At 40.7% G+C, this 17,130-nt stretch overlaps 1 protein-coding gene across 2 annotated transcripts in view; it reads left to right on the top strand.

Annotated features, from left to right (window-relative positions):
• pi4kab (phosphatidylinositol 4-kinase, catalytic, alpha b) overlaps positions 1-15,236 on the top strand; it is a 38,288-nt gene extending 23,052 nt beyond the window's left edge. For both annotated transcript variants that reach the window (XM_046033858.1, XM_046033857.1), the window contains 21 exons: positions 584-735; positions 849-956; positions 1,051-1,178; positions 1,536-1,694; positions 1,881-1,960; positions 2,105-2,304; positions 2,564-2,654; positions 3,448-3,615; positions 5,146-5,199; positions 5,313-5,433; positions 5,537-5,666; positions 7,369-7,512; positions 7,631-7,701; positions 7,783-7,889; positions 8,027-8,131; positions 8,281-8,406; positions 8,533-8,653; positions 13,522-13,681; positions 13,773-13,862; positions 13,959-14,042; positions 14,155-15,236. In XM_046033858.1, coding sequence (XP_045889814.1) covers positions 584-735; positions 849-956; positions 1,051-1,178; positions 1,536-1,694; positions 1,881-1,960; positions 2,105-2,304; positions 2,564-2,654; positions 3,448-3,615; positions 5,146-5,199; positions 5,313-5,433; positions 5,537-5,666; positions 7,369-7,512; positions 7,631-7,701; positions 7,783-7,889; positions 8,027-8,131; positions 8,281-8,406; positions 8,533-8,653; positions 13,522-13,681; positions 13,773-13,862; positions 13,959-14,042; positions 14,155-14,206 — 2,451 coding nt within the window. In that variant the 3' untranslated portion in view covers positions 14,207-15,236. The remainder of the gene's footprint in view (positions 1-583; positions 736-848; positions 957-1,050; positions 1,179-1,535; positions 1,695-1,880; positions 1,961-2,104; positions 2,305-2,563; positions 2,655-3,447; positions 3,616-5,145; positions 5,200-5,312; positions 5,434-5,536; positions 5,667-7,368; positions 7,513-7,630; positions 7,702-7,782; positions 7,890-8,026; positions 8,132-8,280; positions 8,407-8,532; positions 8,654-13,521; positions 13,682-13,772; positions 13,863-13,958; positions 14,043-14,154) is intronic.
• The last annotated feature ends 1,894 nt before the right edge of the window (positions 15,237-17,130 follow it).

Raw genomic sequence — 17,130 nt, 5'->3', positions numbered from 1 at the left:
ATTACTCCTATTTTAGCTTCATTACACTGGCTCCCAGTATGTTTTAGAATTGACTTTAAAATTCTATTGATCACTTTTAAAGCTCTTCATGGCCTCTCGCCTTGTTATATTTCTGACCTTTTAGTCCCATACGCACCAGCACGTACCTTGAGATCCTCGGGCAGAGGTCTGTTGTCTGTTCCAGAGTCTCTGAAAACTAAAGGGGACAGAGCGTTTGCTGTCAGGGCCCCGAGGCTCTGGAACAGCCTGCCCGAGGAAATCAAGGCGGCTGAGTCAGTGAACTCTTTTAAGTCCCTTCTTAAAACATACTTTTATAGGAGAGCTTTTCCCGATCTTATTTGACTTTATTTTATCCCTTTTATTTTATTGTATTTTACTAATTTTATATAAAATTTTCATGCTCTTATCTTTTTTTTTTTTTTTTTTTTTGTATTATTCTTTACACTTGTTAAAGCACTTTGTAACTTGTTTTTGAAAAGTGCTCTACAAATAAGGATTATTATTATTATTGAACTCATTATTTTGAAGGTATAAGGGTTGGAAACTGTCACTTCTTTATTCCTTTTTTCTGTTCTCCCTCCAGTTTCTTGTGCAGAGGTTTGAGATAGCTAAGTACAGCAGTGCTGACCAAGTGGAGATTTTCACCGCCATTTTGCAGAGATCTCTGTCTCTGAGCGTGGGAGGACCCAAAAGTAGCCTAAACCGACATGTTGCTGCCATTGGACCAAGATTCAGGTACCGTGTTTCATCATTACAACAGGAAATTAGTTTAATCTTAAATGTTGTCATTGTCAGCTGCAATAATTACTGAATCCTAAACTTCATAAGACTATTGTGCTTCATTCCAGACTGCTGACTTTGGGTCTGACTCTTCTGCATGCTGATGTTGTGACAAATTCCACCATCAGAAATGTGCTTAGAGAGAAGATCTATTCCACAGCTTTTGACTACTTCAGGTAGAAAAAATTCAATTGTGTTTGGTTGGCAAAAAGAAAACTCTTGTGTGTTATTTAAAATTGTCCCTTTTTTGCCATCTCTGTCTTTGTGTAGCGTCGCTCCCAAATTTCCAACTCAGGCAGATAAGAGGCTGAGAGAAGACATCAGTATAATGATTAAGTTCTATGCCAGCCTGCAGTCTGACAAGAAGTATCTGGCTGCCAGCCAGCTGGTTCCCCCAGGTACAGCACTGAGAAAAATAAAATTTAAATATAAATGTAAAATTGAACTTTTACTATACACTCCAGGGTAGTGTAGTGATAACTTCACTGTTTTGATTGTTTAGAAGGCCCAGGTTACAGATTAGGGAGTGGTTCAAAATATCTTCTAGAAGGACGTCAAAATGTAAAATGCAGTCTAAAATACCCTCAGAGAGCTTTTTGAGAAGTGAAGAAGCAGATTTTCCCCTATTACTCCCTTAAATCCTTATCATGATAATTTCCTAAACAAAGTTGGTATCTGGGCCTTTACATTTGAATTTTCTTGATAGGTGGATAATTGATTTGCATGATAGATTAATTCAATTTTTCTTTGAGTAGATCCCCAAGACATGTCTGTGAACAGCTTGTCTGTAGTGACAGTCACGGATAGCCGGAGCAGTCTTGATGCCGCTGTGGGCCAGAGGCAGCAGGTTGGTCAGGGATGGATCAACACCTACCCTCTGTCCTCTGGGATGTCCACCATATCCAAGAAATCAGGTAAAACACACAGGATGTTAAACTTAAGTGAGCTATGCTGGAACACACCATGTGCTGCTAAGATGATCACAATGAAACTTTACTTCTACCTGCTTCTTATTCACAGGTGAAATAAGTATTTTTAAGTAATATAATATTTCCAGATATTACATATTACTGATGTGTTGCTGTCCTGCACTGTTTCAGGACTATCTAAAAAAAGCAACAGAGGCTCTCAGCTTCACAAGTACTACATGAAACGCCGGACTCTTTTACTGGCTTTACTGGTATTTACACTTTCTCAACCACTATTTATATTCACAACTATGTGGTAATAAAGGAATTGACATCAAATGATTACATTTCTACATCTATACATGACACTTTATTGGTCAATTATGATGACTCTCGTTCCCTGTGTCTCCGTCTAGGCCAGCGAAATTGAACGGCTGACAATATGGTACAACCCGTTATCCACTCAGGAGCTGGCTATTGCTACTGAACAGTCCGTGGAGACCAGCATCGCTAACTGGAGGTCCAAATATATCAGTCTGACGGAGAAACAGTGGAAGGACAATGTTAATCTGGCCTGGAGCATAGCACCATACCTCGCCCTGCAGCTGCCTGCCAGGTACACCAAGAAAAAAATGCATTACAACCCATGTTTCGTCAGTGTCAAACTGAAAGTGTAATAGATTTTTTTCCAACAATTGAAATGAAAATAATCCAATAAGTGAAGTTTTTAAAAGGTGAAATCCATAACTCCCTGTACATCGTTGCTCTCTATTGCAGCGAGAAGCAATTGAACAGCGCCTGAACTGCAACACAACAAAGATGGCAGAGAAGTTGCACTTCTCACACAATTTATTCTTTCTTCTTTTTTTTTTCAGATTTAAAAACACCGAGGCTATTGTCTCTGAGGTGACTCGCCTAGTGCGAATGGATCCGGCTGCTGTGTGTGATGTTCCAGAAGCAGTCAAGGTGAGGCCCTCCGCCTTCCACTACAAACCAACAGGATGGCAGTTCCTTACAGACAAGACAAGTTGCTACTCTGTCTTCCCACTCCGCTGTCATAAGTTTTCTCTCTAATTTCTCTTATGTGCTTACTGTTCTTTATCTTAGTTTTATGTGTAATCTAAAGATCTGTTGTGACTAAAACCCTTTCTGGATCATTACAATTGTCTATAGCCATAGCTATAAATTCAGTCATACACTTTCAGCAAGGATTTTTACTGCCCTTGGTAAATAATACTGTGGTTTCACTGAGTGCTGTTGACCTTTGTTGACTTTAAGCATTTAAATACATGATTTTTTCACAAGTTCCCGGTACTACATTTCTCTTAAGTTGCACTCAGTGTTTTGCTTTCAAGTGGTCATATTCTGTCACTTGAGAGATGCTGGTGTTATTGAAGTAATATTTTTCCCTCCAGTGTCCTCTAGTCCCATTTAGTTCTACCTGACTGAACTCTTAATGAGCTTCTTATATGTCTAAAGAAGAAGCAGGGGAGGCAGATCATGGCCTTCCCCAAAGGCCACCATAATTTAGCAGATGATCATCCTTGACATGTTGTTTTTTTTCCAGTCACTTTAGTAACTAATGAACACAGCCTACTCTGGAGGCTAGTTAGCACACCCTCAGGTTTGGGGTCATAACCTTGCATCAGATATAATGTGGAATGGATGCTGTGATACATGTTGTACATAGAGTAGAACTTATAAATGATGTAAATATTGGCTTTCTCAATTTTGTTTCTCTTTTTTTGTTTTTCTTCAGTTCTTGGTGACGTGGCACACAATAGATGCTGACTCTCCAGAGCTGAGTCATATCCTGTGCTGGGCCCCAGCAGATCCCCCAACTGGGTTGTCCTACTTCTCCTCCCTGTACCCTCCTCACCCTCTCACAGCCCAGTATGGGGTCAAAGTGCTTCGTTCCTTTCCTCCTGTACGTTCACATATAGTCAAGTCAAATTTATATAGCATGTTTTAAAACAACCCGAGTTTACCAAAGTGCTGTACAAATTAGAATAAATGGCACAACAATAGCAAGTAAAGGAAAAAGGTAATGGCAAATGGCAATAATAGAAAAAAGGCAATATCGAAATATGTGCACAAAAAACAGAAACAGAATAAAACTTTTAAGATCAATTTATTTAAAAAATACTAAAACCTCTAAAATAAAAAACATGAGATTTGTCTTAAAAGTGCCAATAGAATGGGAACATTTGAGTAAAGACTATTCCAAAGCTTTGGGGCTGCCACAGCAACGGCACAAGCTCCCTTACCCACTAGCCTCGATCGTAGAACAGTTAAAAACAATTATTCTGAGGATCTAAGTGGCCTAGAGTTAGAGTTGGGGCAGAGAAGTTCTAAAATGTACAGGGTTTGCCATGGCTTTAAAAATAAATAAAATAACCTTAATACCAACCCTGTGTTTGACAGGTAGCCAGTGCAGTGATACTAGGACCAGTGTAATGCTGTGTCTTTTTCTGGTAGCAGTTAGAAGTCTCGCTGCAGCTTTCTGCATCAGCAGCAGGCGAGACAAAGAGGACTGGCCAAGACCCATGTACAGTGATTTGCAGAAATCATGTCTTGAGGAGATAAATGCGGGTCTTCATATTGTTGAGAGAAACAGGATGGACTTACCTGAAAATAGCAACCTTATAACACAGAGTTGATCTGTTTGTCAAATTTCACTCAAAAATTACACCCATGTGTCCTGTCATCGGCACGAAGATTTGATGACAGTGGCCCTGAGTGGCTAGCTATACTCCCTGTGATGTTGGGTGGACCAAAAACAATCACTTCTGTCTTATTATGATTTAACTGAAGGCAGATTTTTGCCATCAGGCATTTCACATCCTGCAGACAATTAGGGATGAATGTGATGGATTTGGAATCCCCTGGATCCAGTGGTAGGCAGTGTCCTCAAAGTAAAAGTGAAAGGAAACATTGTATTTGTGGAAGATAGAGCCTAAAGGGAGCACATACACAGCAAATAAAATAGGCCCTGAAATGTAACCTTGAGGTACTCCACAAGTGAGAAGAAGAGGCAGCTAATGGTATGCAGGTACAGCACACATACACAATCAGCTGTTGTCATCTCTGTTGGATTTGTTTCCCTGGGCAATAAAATTGCCATTATTCTCTTAAACCGGGGGTATGCAACGTTGGACTAGCAAGAGACAGCAACATTTTTGAAAGTTTCCAACTGGAAAAATCCCACCCTCTTCTTTCATGCCTCCCACCAAAGCCACTCCCCCAAAACACATTTTCATGGCAGTAAGTGCATGGGCAGAGTGTGCGCAGGTAGGCAGGTAAGCCAGCCAATCACTTAATTTGTCTATAATTAACACTAATAAGCCCAAGGGATGCCCACATTACAGAGGACTCTGTTTCACTTGTATACAATGACAAAGTTATGGCATTTCTTTTTTTCCTCGCTGGTAAAATGTATATTTTTCCTTTTGTCTAGGATGCCATTTTGTTTTACATTCCTCAAATTGTCCAAGCGCTTCGTTACGACAAGGTAAATATCAGATTTTCTGAGTTAGCAAATGCATTTAAAGAAAATGCATATATTCAGATTATGTAATTGTCGGAACTCTCCCTGTATTTCTGTCCTGTCACAACCTGGTGTAGATGGGTTATGTGAGAGAGTACATCCTGTGGGCCGCTCAGAAGTCTCAGCTTCTGGCTCACCAGTTCATCTGGAACATGAAGACCAACATATTCCTGGATGAGGAAGGAAGCCATAAAGACCGTGGGATATTCACCCTCACTCTCTCTTTCTAACTCCACATGTGCACATCCACAACACTTGAACATACTAATGTAAAACACAATGATGATCTCTCTCCCTGCAGCTGACATTGGTGATCTGCTGGAGCAGATGGTGGAGGAGATCACTGGCTCTCTGTCTGGCCCGGCCAAAGACTTCTACCAGAGGGAGTTTGACTTCTTCAACAAAATCACCAATGTGTCGGCCATTATCAAGTATGAACACGCTTTGCTTTTTTCTATTTTACTCTATGGACCATACTGCACGTTTAATTACAGTAGCATATTCTTTACATTACTGCTGAATTTTTCCCAAAGTTTTTATAACATTTTAGATTATTTACCACTTACCACCTATCTGACTGAAGTATTAGTATGAGTTTTGAGAGACCAGAAATTTTGTTGGACAGCCAAAGTTTTGGAAACATTCCTCAGAGACTTTGATCCATATTGACATGATAGCATCACGCAGTGGCTGCAGATTTATTGGCTGCACTTCCGTGATGCAAATCCCCCGTTCCACCACATCCCAATAGGTGCTCTATTGGATTGAGACCTGGTGACTGTGGAGGCCACTGGAGTACAGTGAACTCATTGTCATGTTCAAGTTACCAGTTTGAGATGATTTGGACTTTGTGACATGGAGCATTTTTGTTAAATTTTAGCTGAGCGTTTGCTGATGCAAAAGCAGCTTACAATTGCTATATATGTCAGAGGTCGCACACCTCTGGAGCAACTAGGGGTTAAGTGTCTTGCTCAGGGACACATTGGTGGATGTGTCACAGTGGGGAATTTAATCCGTGTCTCTCACACCAAAGGCCTGTGTCTTATCGACGTTCGACATGTGCGTTCAGAGATGGTATTCTGCATACCTTGGTTTAACCCATTCTCCTCTGACATCAACAGGGCATTTTCGTCCACACAACTGCCGCTCACTGGAAATTTTCTCTTTCTCTGAGAATTTCTGTAAACCCTAGAGATGGTTGTGTGTGAAAATCCCAGTAGATCAAAAGTTTCTGAAATACTCAGACCAGCCCATCTGGCGCTAACAACCACCCCATGTTCAAAGTCCCTTTAATCCCCTTTCTTCCCCATTCTGATGCTCGGTTTGAACTTCAACAAGTTGTCTTGACCATGTCTACATGCCTAAATGTACTGAGTTGCTGCCATGTGATTGACTGATTAGCTATTTGTGTTAACAAGCAATTGAACAGGTGTACCTAATAAAGCGGCTGGTGAGTGTATAATGCACTCTGACAATCTGACAGCGACATTGAAAGAAAAGAGAAATATTTATGAAGCCAAGACGCTGAACTTTGCCAAAGGCCTTAAAGTATAACTACAGTTTAACTTTTCTGTTAAACAGAACCCTCTACGTAATGTTCAAGGTGTTTATGAAGTGATAACAAGTTTTCCCCTGAGCCAATGTGTTTTGTTCTTTTACCTGCCTTGCACCAGTGATCTACTCTCTTAATCCCTTTGTTGTTCATTTATTTGGCTGTTGGTTGGTCTCATGTCTCTCTGATTATGCACCGGTCTGGAAGGCACTGCTTGCCGTCTCCCTCTGCCCCTGACTACCTGTCTGCCCATGTGTACACCCTGCAGCTGATGAGAAGTTTTTTTGACAGGTCCTATTATTGCTGGCTCTCACAGAGAGTGTTTTGTCAGTCCACTAGAGGCAGACAAAATTCCCATCAGCCCTCATTACAGCACTAATTGCAGCTGTCCAGGGGAGAAAGTTTGGTTGTCCCCTGGCTTCCACTCTCTATTACTCTCTACCCTAGTGACTCCCCCCTGTGAATAACAACAGAGCCCGACTGTCACTGGTGGTCTGAAGTCATTTAGTGTGATACCAATGTATAATAGAAGAGTTGTGGAAACTTTGTGCTTTCAAGTTGTTTTTGTGTGTCTTCATCAGACCTTTTCCCAAAGGAGAGGAGAGGAAGAGGGCCTGCCTGGAAGCCATGTCACAGATCAAAGTCCAACCCGGCTGTTATCTTCCCAGTAATCCAGAGGCCATAGTTTTGGATATAGACTACAAGTCTGGGACCCCAATGCAGAGGTTGGCCTCAAAATCATCTTCTGTAATACTTGTTACAGTTACCACAATTCACATTGAAACGTAACAACTTCACTGAACATAAAAAAGCACTTTTGTATCCTTTTGTGTCTCTATTTAGTGCTGCCAAAGCCCCCTACCTGGCTAAATTCAAAGTTAGGAGGTGTGGAGTCAGCGAGCTTGAAAAAGAAGGTACTGCTAATGTTAAATGAAAGTAAATACTGAATTTCTCAAGCGTGTGCACAGACAAACATTGTGACACCTTCCCCTCAGGTCTGCAGTGTCGCTCAGATTCTGTAGATGAGGTGAAGAGTGAAGAGGAGGCCAAGAGAATCTGCTGGCAGGCAGCCATATTTAAAGTGGGAGACGACTGCCGACAGGTCTCAGCTTCACAGTCCTCTCCTTTCACTTATTACACCGCTATCTTCCATTGATTTTGTGATATCCTCCTTCGACGTGACCTAATTATTTTAGTTTGAATTCTCTTTCTTTACCTTTTCGTCCTTTGTGTTCACAGGACATGCTGGCTCTTCAGATCATCAGCCTGTTTAAGAACATCTTCCAGCTGGTGGGCCTGGATCTCTATGTGTTTCCTTATAGGGTGGTGGCCACAGCACCTGGAGTGAGTTCATATAAAATTTTTCTTTGTTCGTCTATATTCTTGACATGTTCAAAACACATTTTCATCTAAGATGATGAAACCGCAAGTCTTAACTTTCCCCTATAATCAAACCACTTCTCAATCTTACTGTTTCTGATGTTCTACCACAGTGTGGTGTAATCGAGTGCATCCCGGACTGCAAGTCTCGGGACCAGCTGGGCAGACAGACAGACTTCGGCATGTACGACTATTTCAGGAATCAGTATGGAGATGAATCCACACTAGCGTTCCAGAAGGTAAATGCCAAATCTCACAACCTTGTAAAGGCTTTTCTACCATCAGTCATTCATTTACACCTGTAAAAGTGTACCATAATTACTAACCGAATCATCTGATACTCCTTCCAACATTTCTCTTTTCAGGCACGGTACAACTTCATCCGCAGCATGGCAGCTTACAGCTTGCTGCTCTTCCTGCTGCAGATAAAGGACAGACACAACGGCAACATCATGCTGGACAGCCAGGGCCACCTCATTCACATTGGTGTGTATTGTTTGCATTTCCTTGAGAGTTTTATCGATTCTGATTCTTCTGGCTGTCATCGAATCTTGGTTCTGAATCGAACCATTTCACAACAAATCTTGTCACCACTCTATGACATTCATCCAGTTTGTCCTTGCTCAGTTTCCTCTTCATGGCTAAAGTAAAAGGAGTCTCTGTACTAGAGGGGTGTCTCTGGAGGCACGTATCTAAGAAAAAGTAAATATTGGAATAATTTGTAGACATCATGTATTTACCTTTAATATAAATAGGTGTCAGCTTATCTGTGTTTTGTACCGGAGCGTGAGATGTTGCTCCTGTTAGCTGTATCTGGGCGCCACTCTAGCTGGGAGACTGCAACACACCGAACATGGTGCGTTCCTTCCAATTCACGTGTTGAAGTAAAGGCTTTGTCTTAGTGGAGATGCTTCCAGGTGTTGGATTTTGCTATGTCGTTATCTTTTTTAGTGAAGCTAAGCCAAACTTTTGAGCGTTTGCTGCAGTCCGCCATGGCCCAGGAATGTAAACAGAAGTACTCTCTTCTTTCGTGCTTTGTTCACATACTGCGTACAAATGACGTGATGTTAGGTCCGCGTAGCAAGTCCTGGCAGATAAGTGCAACTGTTATGGACTTTAAAAGGGTCACTGCAGTTCAATCGGGAGTGCGACTGAAATATGCAAAAAGTTAGGAACTGATAAGCAGAATCGAAATGCACGTGTCTTAACACATCCATGGTTCTTGGAAATTTCTTAATGGTTCCAACTTGAAACTGGTTCTCGATACCCAACCATAGTGAATCTCTGGGCACCTCACGATTCGATTACGATTCAGAGGGCTGCGATGCAATTATAGAACGATTATCGATGCATCTTGATACATAATTTTTTTTCTAAACAGGATCTCTGGATAATTACTAAGCATTAAATTTGTGCGTTAAAATCCAAGAGAAACATCTCCTAATCAGCTTAAAAGGACTAGTTTACTTCATTAAAGGTTCAGTGTGTAAGATTTAGTGGCATCTAGTGGTGAGGGTTGTGAATTGCAGCCATCTGTCCAGTCTACCACTGCGCCCTTTCAAAGAGCGTAGGTCAGCTACGGTGGCTGACAACAGCACAAAGGTGTCTCTTCTGAGACAGCAGAGAGTGGCCAGTCAAGAAATTAGGGTTTTTAAGGTATATTTATTAAGAAATTATATTTATGTAATTATTCAGTAAAACCATATGTTATTGTGACTTGGCCACTGACAGAGCCAAGAGTGTGAAACACTGTCACTGTTTCTACACCCCAGTCCATTATAAACCACATAATGGATAAAGTTTATACAAACATTGACAAGGGAAACATATCAATTAGAGAATTGTCATTATGGACCATTGACAAAACTTCCCGACAGCAATAATATCTGGCCCGCGGCCAGATTATGGTGCTTTGATAGCGGCAAAAATATAAATAAATAAATACTTGGATAGCGGTGCTGAAATAGATCTCAGTCACAACAGCAACAGTTACTCACATAATCACTTCCTCTTTAGTGGTTTTCCTACAAAATAAAAGCGCAAGAAGCTTGTTTACTGTTATGCAGTATTAGAGTTAGAGAACTGAGCTTATACTTTGAAAGACTGAATGACATTAAAAGACTCTGTAGCCTGCTTGACACACCTCTGAAAGAGCCGTCAGAAAACGTGATTTCCCTAAATTTCCTGCCTGGAGATACTGGGGAATTGAAAAAGCGTCCGTAGGTTGATGGATGTGGATCAAACACTGAAACAAAAACAGTGCAGCACATTCCGTGATCTGAGAAACATTCGCTGCAGAATCCATTTGTTGAAGAGAGGGGGAAAAAAAGTTGTCCTAAAGTGGAGTTGAACACTCAACACTTGGGTTGTGACTCCTACGGCTTACCAACTGAGCTAACCAAATAACATGTTAGTATACGTCAACATTATGTCTTATATTCTCATCCATCTAATGGTTGAAAATATTGCTCCGATGCAAAACTTTTTTGCTGACCCTTGCAGTATATTATTACTACTTCTTCTTCTAACGTACAAGACATAGAACAAGAAGAACATAGTGACGAAATGCGCTCCATAGCGCTGTTTGTCTGTTTACAGCTACTGTAGAAACATGACGATGCAACATGGCGATGTCCGTTGAAGGGGGGACCCACGGTTATGGAGATATAAATGGCTCATTATAAGGTAATAAAAAACACAATGGTTTATTATGTAAGGTCTTTACACACCACTGAAAACATTACAACAGTTATGGATCTCGTATTGCATTTCTGCGATAGATCCTCAGAAATATTACACACTGAACCTTTAACCTCATCTCCATGGTCCCTCATTTCTTTAACAACCAGTTGTTAGACTCCTCTGAAAACTGAAATATAATTATCACAATATACAGTATTTATACAGGACAGAGCTGTATAGCAGTTTGGTCTAAGCTTGCACCTGATGTTCTCAACCCTTGACAAGTAGGTAAGATAGTAATGACATACAGCTGAGCTACTTAATCTTACTTTGTTACTAATTTAGCTTGTTATAAACAGCCAAAACAGAGTAGTATCTAGCTGCAGTACAGGAAGCTGGAGTTTCAGGACCGCAATCCTAGGAACGGAACTGCATTTGTATGCCCCTTGTTTACTTTGATAACGCCAACTAGCTGGCTGGCTAGTAAGCTAGCTAGCTAGCTAGCTAGCTATGTTAGTTTTGAAAGCCCCCCGAAGCCAGTTACCCTTACCCTAACCATCACAGGGTGTGTGCCTAAACCTAAGTTATTGATTATATGCATGTCAACCGGTTAACCCTACAGCTGCGCAGACAGGGTTAACCTCCTCCGTGTTGTTGTGCATTACCACCACCAATCCACTAGGTGGTGCTGTCACAAAAGAACTGCAGCCCCAGGATTGCGGGGGTCCTGAAACTGCAGCGTCCGGTACTGCAGCTATATAATATAGATAAAATCATCTCTTGTGCATTGATATTAATTGATATTGTGTGACATTTTAGTTGGGTGTGTCTGGCAGGCAGCACGGATATGGTACCTACAGTTATTCATTCTGCAGGGGGAACACTGGGGCCTTTCTCATTTCCCAAATTTCTGTCTGCTGGACTCCTCGATCCTCGAGCGTGTGACCTGGAAATTGATCTCAGCACGCCATCTTGAAGTACATCTGAATTCTTAAAATGCATATCGAGGAGCGAGGATCGAGGAGGCTTGCTGGAGGAGCTATAAGCGAGGATACATCGGTGTATCCTTTGTCTTTGTCTTTTCAGCCGCTATGATGTTTACAAGAGGCGTGACAAGCCGCTGGACCAACCCATAGCCGGAGCAGGACGCTGCAGTGTTCCTGTTGTTTTCATAAGTTGTATAAGTTAAGCATATTAAAAATAATCAAATACGCGATCAAACTTTCTGCCCTTCATTGTTCGTGTAGCGCCTCATAAAGAGCTGTTCTAACCGCATTCCTTAATGTCATTTCACTTTGATATCACTGATGTTGTTGAATGGGATGTGTGGATGGGCAGCAGAATTGTAAAAATTAACATTAAATAGCGGCTGTATGAAGCGTTCCCAGTGACACTGCGCATTTACGCACGAGCCACAGCAACATAAATTAATAATAATAAATCTCCCAACACGCCGACAGGATCTGTCAGGATCTGGTGTTAATTCATGTTCTGTGTTCTTCTTCATGTCCAAACGGTCTCACACAGAGTTCAGTTTCATATAGTAAAACTGTTTGGAGAAAAGCAGCCGTCCTTCTGATCAGTCCTGAGCTCCATCAGAGTCTAAACATGGACTATAGAAGCTGAAAGTTTATTTCTGTTTCCTCTCTCTGTCCTGTCAGCTGCCTAACCCTGCAGGTTTTTTTCTGTCCTGTGATGACAGCTGTAATTGGGACTATATGAGATAAATGTTACTGTGTCATTTTGTAAATGGACTGATGATGAAACGCTCGTCTCATCAAGCTGAGGGCTGTAATGATTTCCTGTTTACAGGTGCACCGCAAAAAAGTGGTAGGCCTACTGTGTAGCCTAGTCTATGATTAGGCTGCTCTAATCTGGCTGTTTTCCACAGATGCTATAATGTTTATTAGAACCTTGAGATGTTTCTACATGTTATAATGTTAATAGACATGTTTCTGGATTGTGAAGAAATGATCTGTAGCCTTTAGTGCCAAAAGATCTGCTGCTCTGACAGAGATCACAGCTCTAACAGTGGACAGATGATGCAGCTGTGCAACATGTCAGATTTAATGGAAGTCGCTTTAAAATGACAGGGAAAGGACATCTCATTTCATTAAATGCCCGTTTCCTTGACTCCTCTCTCCTTGCGTCTCATCCTCGACTCCTCCAGCTCGCATCTCGTGTGGGCGGGACTAAAATGCGCCTGGAGGAATCGAGGATCAAGGAGTCGAGGAGGTGGAAATTTGGGAAATGAGAAAGGCCCCCGCACTTCCCCGAGTTCCACCTTTTGTGTTCCGTCAACATTACGTTATCAATTAACATTTAAATGATTTATTTTTTGACATTTGTTGATGTAGTCAGAATCTTCCACGTCTGCATCGCGATGCATCTAAGAATAATTTTTTCTCCCATTCCACATTTCTAGCAAGCTTGGCAAAATGGCTGTAATCAAACTTTGGAACTTTTATGTCCGATATTCAAATAATAACCTTTTTATAGCCCTGGCCTTTATTGTGCATCATTTTGTCTGCAGTCTTCGTGGTGGCTGTATTTGTAATTATAGGGCCAGCTATTATCTTCATACTGCAACATGATACTAGAGCATTAAAAAAAAGTAAAGTAAACTCTCTCTGTGTGTGTGTGTGTGTGTGTGTGTGTGTGTGTGTGTCCAGACTTCGGGTTCATGTTTGAAAGTTCTCCTGGCGGGAACCTCGGCTGGGAGCCAGACATCAAGCTAACCGATGAGATGGTGATGATCATGGGTGGGAAGATGGAGGCAACGCCCTTCAAATGGTTCATGGAGATGTGTGTGAGGGGATACCTGGCTGTCAGGTGCGTACGTAGAAGTGATGAAGCAAATGTTCACGGAAGTAAGAAGATTGCTAACATGTAACATTAAAACAACTTCCCTCTGGTGAATCAGGCCCTACATGGATGGTGTGGTCTCTTTAGTTACTCTCATGCTGGACACTGGCCTCCCCTGCTTCAGAGGACAGACCATCAAATTGCTCAAGTGAGTCAGGCGTGTATATGTGTGTGCCAGTGTGAATGAGAATAAGCAGTTTGAATGTCATTGGCTGTTACTCAAAGTCTCTTTCCCCACATCTAGGCAGCGATTCAACCCTGGTTTGAGTGAGAAAGATGCAGCTTCCTTCATCATCAAAGTCATCCAGAACTGCTTCCTCAGCAACAGGTCAGTACAAAATCTGAACAGTTCGGATATCCTTTTATATTCTTGCTAATATATATTAATATTTCCAGAAAGTGTTATTCACATTTGTTTCGATTCCTTTTTTGTCTTACAGAAGTAGAACCTACGACATGATCCAGTATTACCAAAATCAGATCCCATACTAAATATTTGTGCCTAAGCATGTGCATAAACTGTATTGGCGCGTGCGTGCGTGCGTGCGTGCGTGCGTGAGTTTGTGCCTTTGTTAATGTTCACCATTGTGGTTCATTGTTTTTGCTGATTGTTGGATGTTGTCCTTTGTGTTTGCTTTAGCTTCTTGTTTCCTCTCAAAGCACATTTTCTTTATATTAGTTGTCCATGCCCTTATTTATGAATTTATGTTGAAATAAATGTTGATATTAATTATTATTATATTATTGCACTTGCATCTTGACTTCTGTGCATTTAGAGAAAAAAAGCTCTTGGTAATCTGCACGTTCAGTAAATACTTAATCAGAGTTTGTGCCAATTTGAAATATTTTGTAATGTCTGTGAATGTAAATTCTTAAAGCCGTTGATTTTAGATGGGGTTTGAAATGTAATTGGATACTTGAAGTAGACCAGTTTCAGTTTTGCCAATGTGGCCTATTCTGTCATCTTGTACTTGACTGTACTACTGTGCTTCTCTTTTTAATGGACCGGTCAGATTTCTTTGATCTGTGGCATGGTACTCGTCTTGTATTTAACAGTGACAACTGACTGTATAGACATGAGTTAAACTGTCTGTATTTTTGGGTTTCTGTATTTGCAGTTACCTCGGAGAGAAATGATGCACATTAGTTCTGGGAAACAGTGGGGCAGAGTTTTGTATATTCATTGCCAAAGGGAAGGGAAGGTAATGCACATAAATCCAACTTTTTGTTTATGAGTGAAGGTAAGGCACAGCTTGAATGTTGGGCAGTTGCATGAAGTTGGGCGTTAACTATCATGTAGCCTGGTTCCAGCGTAGCTTCTGGTGAATTTTAGTAATCCAAAGTGCTGTGCCCCATGTCCATATGGCTAGCTTAAGCCTTTATGTAATGTTACTGATTGTAAAGATTTTGCCTCTCTTTGTATATTTATATCCATGACCCATTTTTTGTCGCCTTTTCTATCTTCATGCCCTTTGAATGAAAATGCATAAGATATGAAATCAAATAAAGATCTATTAACTTAGTCATACTCTTGCTGGTGGTGTTTCAGTAATTAATTTTAAATGCTAAACTAGCACTTCAAGAAGGGACGGGTTACAATGAAGTTTACTGTGAAACATATCCAACAACAAGCATCTGTCGTTAGGGTCAACAAGACTCTTCAGAAGTTGTCTTTCAAATAAATATAATAACTGTTTTTAAACTCTGTTGGATGGTAAATGTTTTTGTTGTAACACTTTGAAGCTGAAAGCATCATCACTCAGTATGCTTTTTTAAAGATCAGTGATGGTGAGATTTTAAATATGAATGAATTGGGCTTTGATTTTACATGAATGAGATAAACTATCAATTTAAAAAAACAAACAAACTAGAGGTTAAGTGTCTTGCTCAGGTACACAATGGTGTCTCACAGTCGATTTGAACATGGATCTCTCACCCCAAAGACATGTCTTATCCACTGCGCCATCACCACCCACCGTGAGAAATGACAGACAAGATGAGGGAAATTAAACTTTATAGAAAAGAATCATTAATTCAACGCTAAAAACAACTTACCAATGTACAATCATGTCTCTTCAGTGCCTACATGCTGTATTGCATATTTACATCCACCAGAGGGCAGCACATTATGACAGATTTACATGACAGATTTCACAGTTCTTGTGGGTGCCAGTTCTAATTGATTCAGAAAAGAGGTCATAACTTGTGTGAAACCAAGTCCGCTACCACATTATTCAGGAATGTTTTGAGGCCAGACAAGACATGAGATACTAAAATAAAAAATATGTCCAAGACCGAGCAGTGGAGGAGAGTGAGGCCTGACGAAAGAGTTGACGCAGCTCGAGTCAACATGCTGGATGCAGGGGAAAATGACAGCATACCGGGCTGCTTTTTGCTTTAATTTCTCACAGATAGCCTATTTAATTGAAGACAAAGATAGCGTTGGTTGTTTATGGGTGGATCCTCGATCCTCTGATTAATATTTTATTACATACAGATGTCCAGAGGGGAAACACATTGATGTATTTTTGATCAGATCACTGACTGATGGCTACTCCCTGTGGTCCTGCAGGTGCACTGATCTAATCACTGTGGCTTCACATGGAGCTTTAAATTCAAGGTGTGTGTGTGTGTGTGTGTGTGTAGCAGAATTGACATTTGCATTGGCTTGAGGTGTAAACAAGAGCTATAGCCAACATGACATGTTACTTTAGAATTTAGGCTGGCTCACAAATCATTGATGATCTCTAGTTGTATTGTCATTGAAGTCCTTGAGTCATATTGTCAGAGTTTCGGTATGCATAGGACTTACTTCTCGTAAAATCTTTAATTTATGCTATATTACACTGTAATGGCACTCACGTTCCTCCTCATATACTGTCATTAATTGATGGAATATTTTCTGTGTTGAAGGTTTATTCCATGTAGATAAATGACAACAAAAAGAACTGTAAAAAATAAACAAGAACATCAACAAAAACGGTACAAGTGAGAGAAAGAAAACATTCAAGAAAAAAAGAATAAGCTTCAAGATCTTGAATGACACAAAAAGGTGACAACAACACATACACAATGACATAAGCATGGTGTGGATAACGATTAAGAGCGAGAAAACTTTTTAAAATAATACACTGATAAATGTTCCAATGTCTCGCTGAGTTTAACTTGAAATTTCAGATGCCATTAAAATCAGACCATGAGAGAATGGTGCTGGGAGCTTTAAAGAATTGGAAAAGCAATTAATGTTCTGGATTTCACGCTACATACAAAGACATATTGATACTCAGTGTGTGGGAGGTGTGTGTGTGGTATATGTAAGTATGTGGGTGGTGGTGTTGCAGGGATTGATATTTGAATTGTCAGCACATGTGAGTTATTATACACCACTGTGCACACTGAGGTGTTTGTGTTTGTAT

This window comes from Micropterus dolomieu, linkage group LG21, assembly GCF_021292245.1.
Source record: "Micropterus dolomieu isolate WLL.071019.BEF.003 ecotype Adirondacks linkage group LG21, ASM2129224v1, whole genome shotgun sequence".
Classification (NCBI taxonomy): Eukaryota; Metazoa; Chordata; class Actinopteri; order Centrarchiformes; family Centrarchidae; genus Micropterus; species Micropterus dolomieu.
Note: the sequence above shows the minus strand (reverse complement) of the source record. Positions and strands in the feature narration are given on the sequence as shown.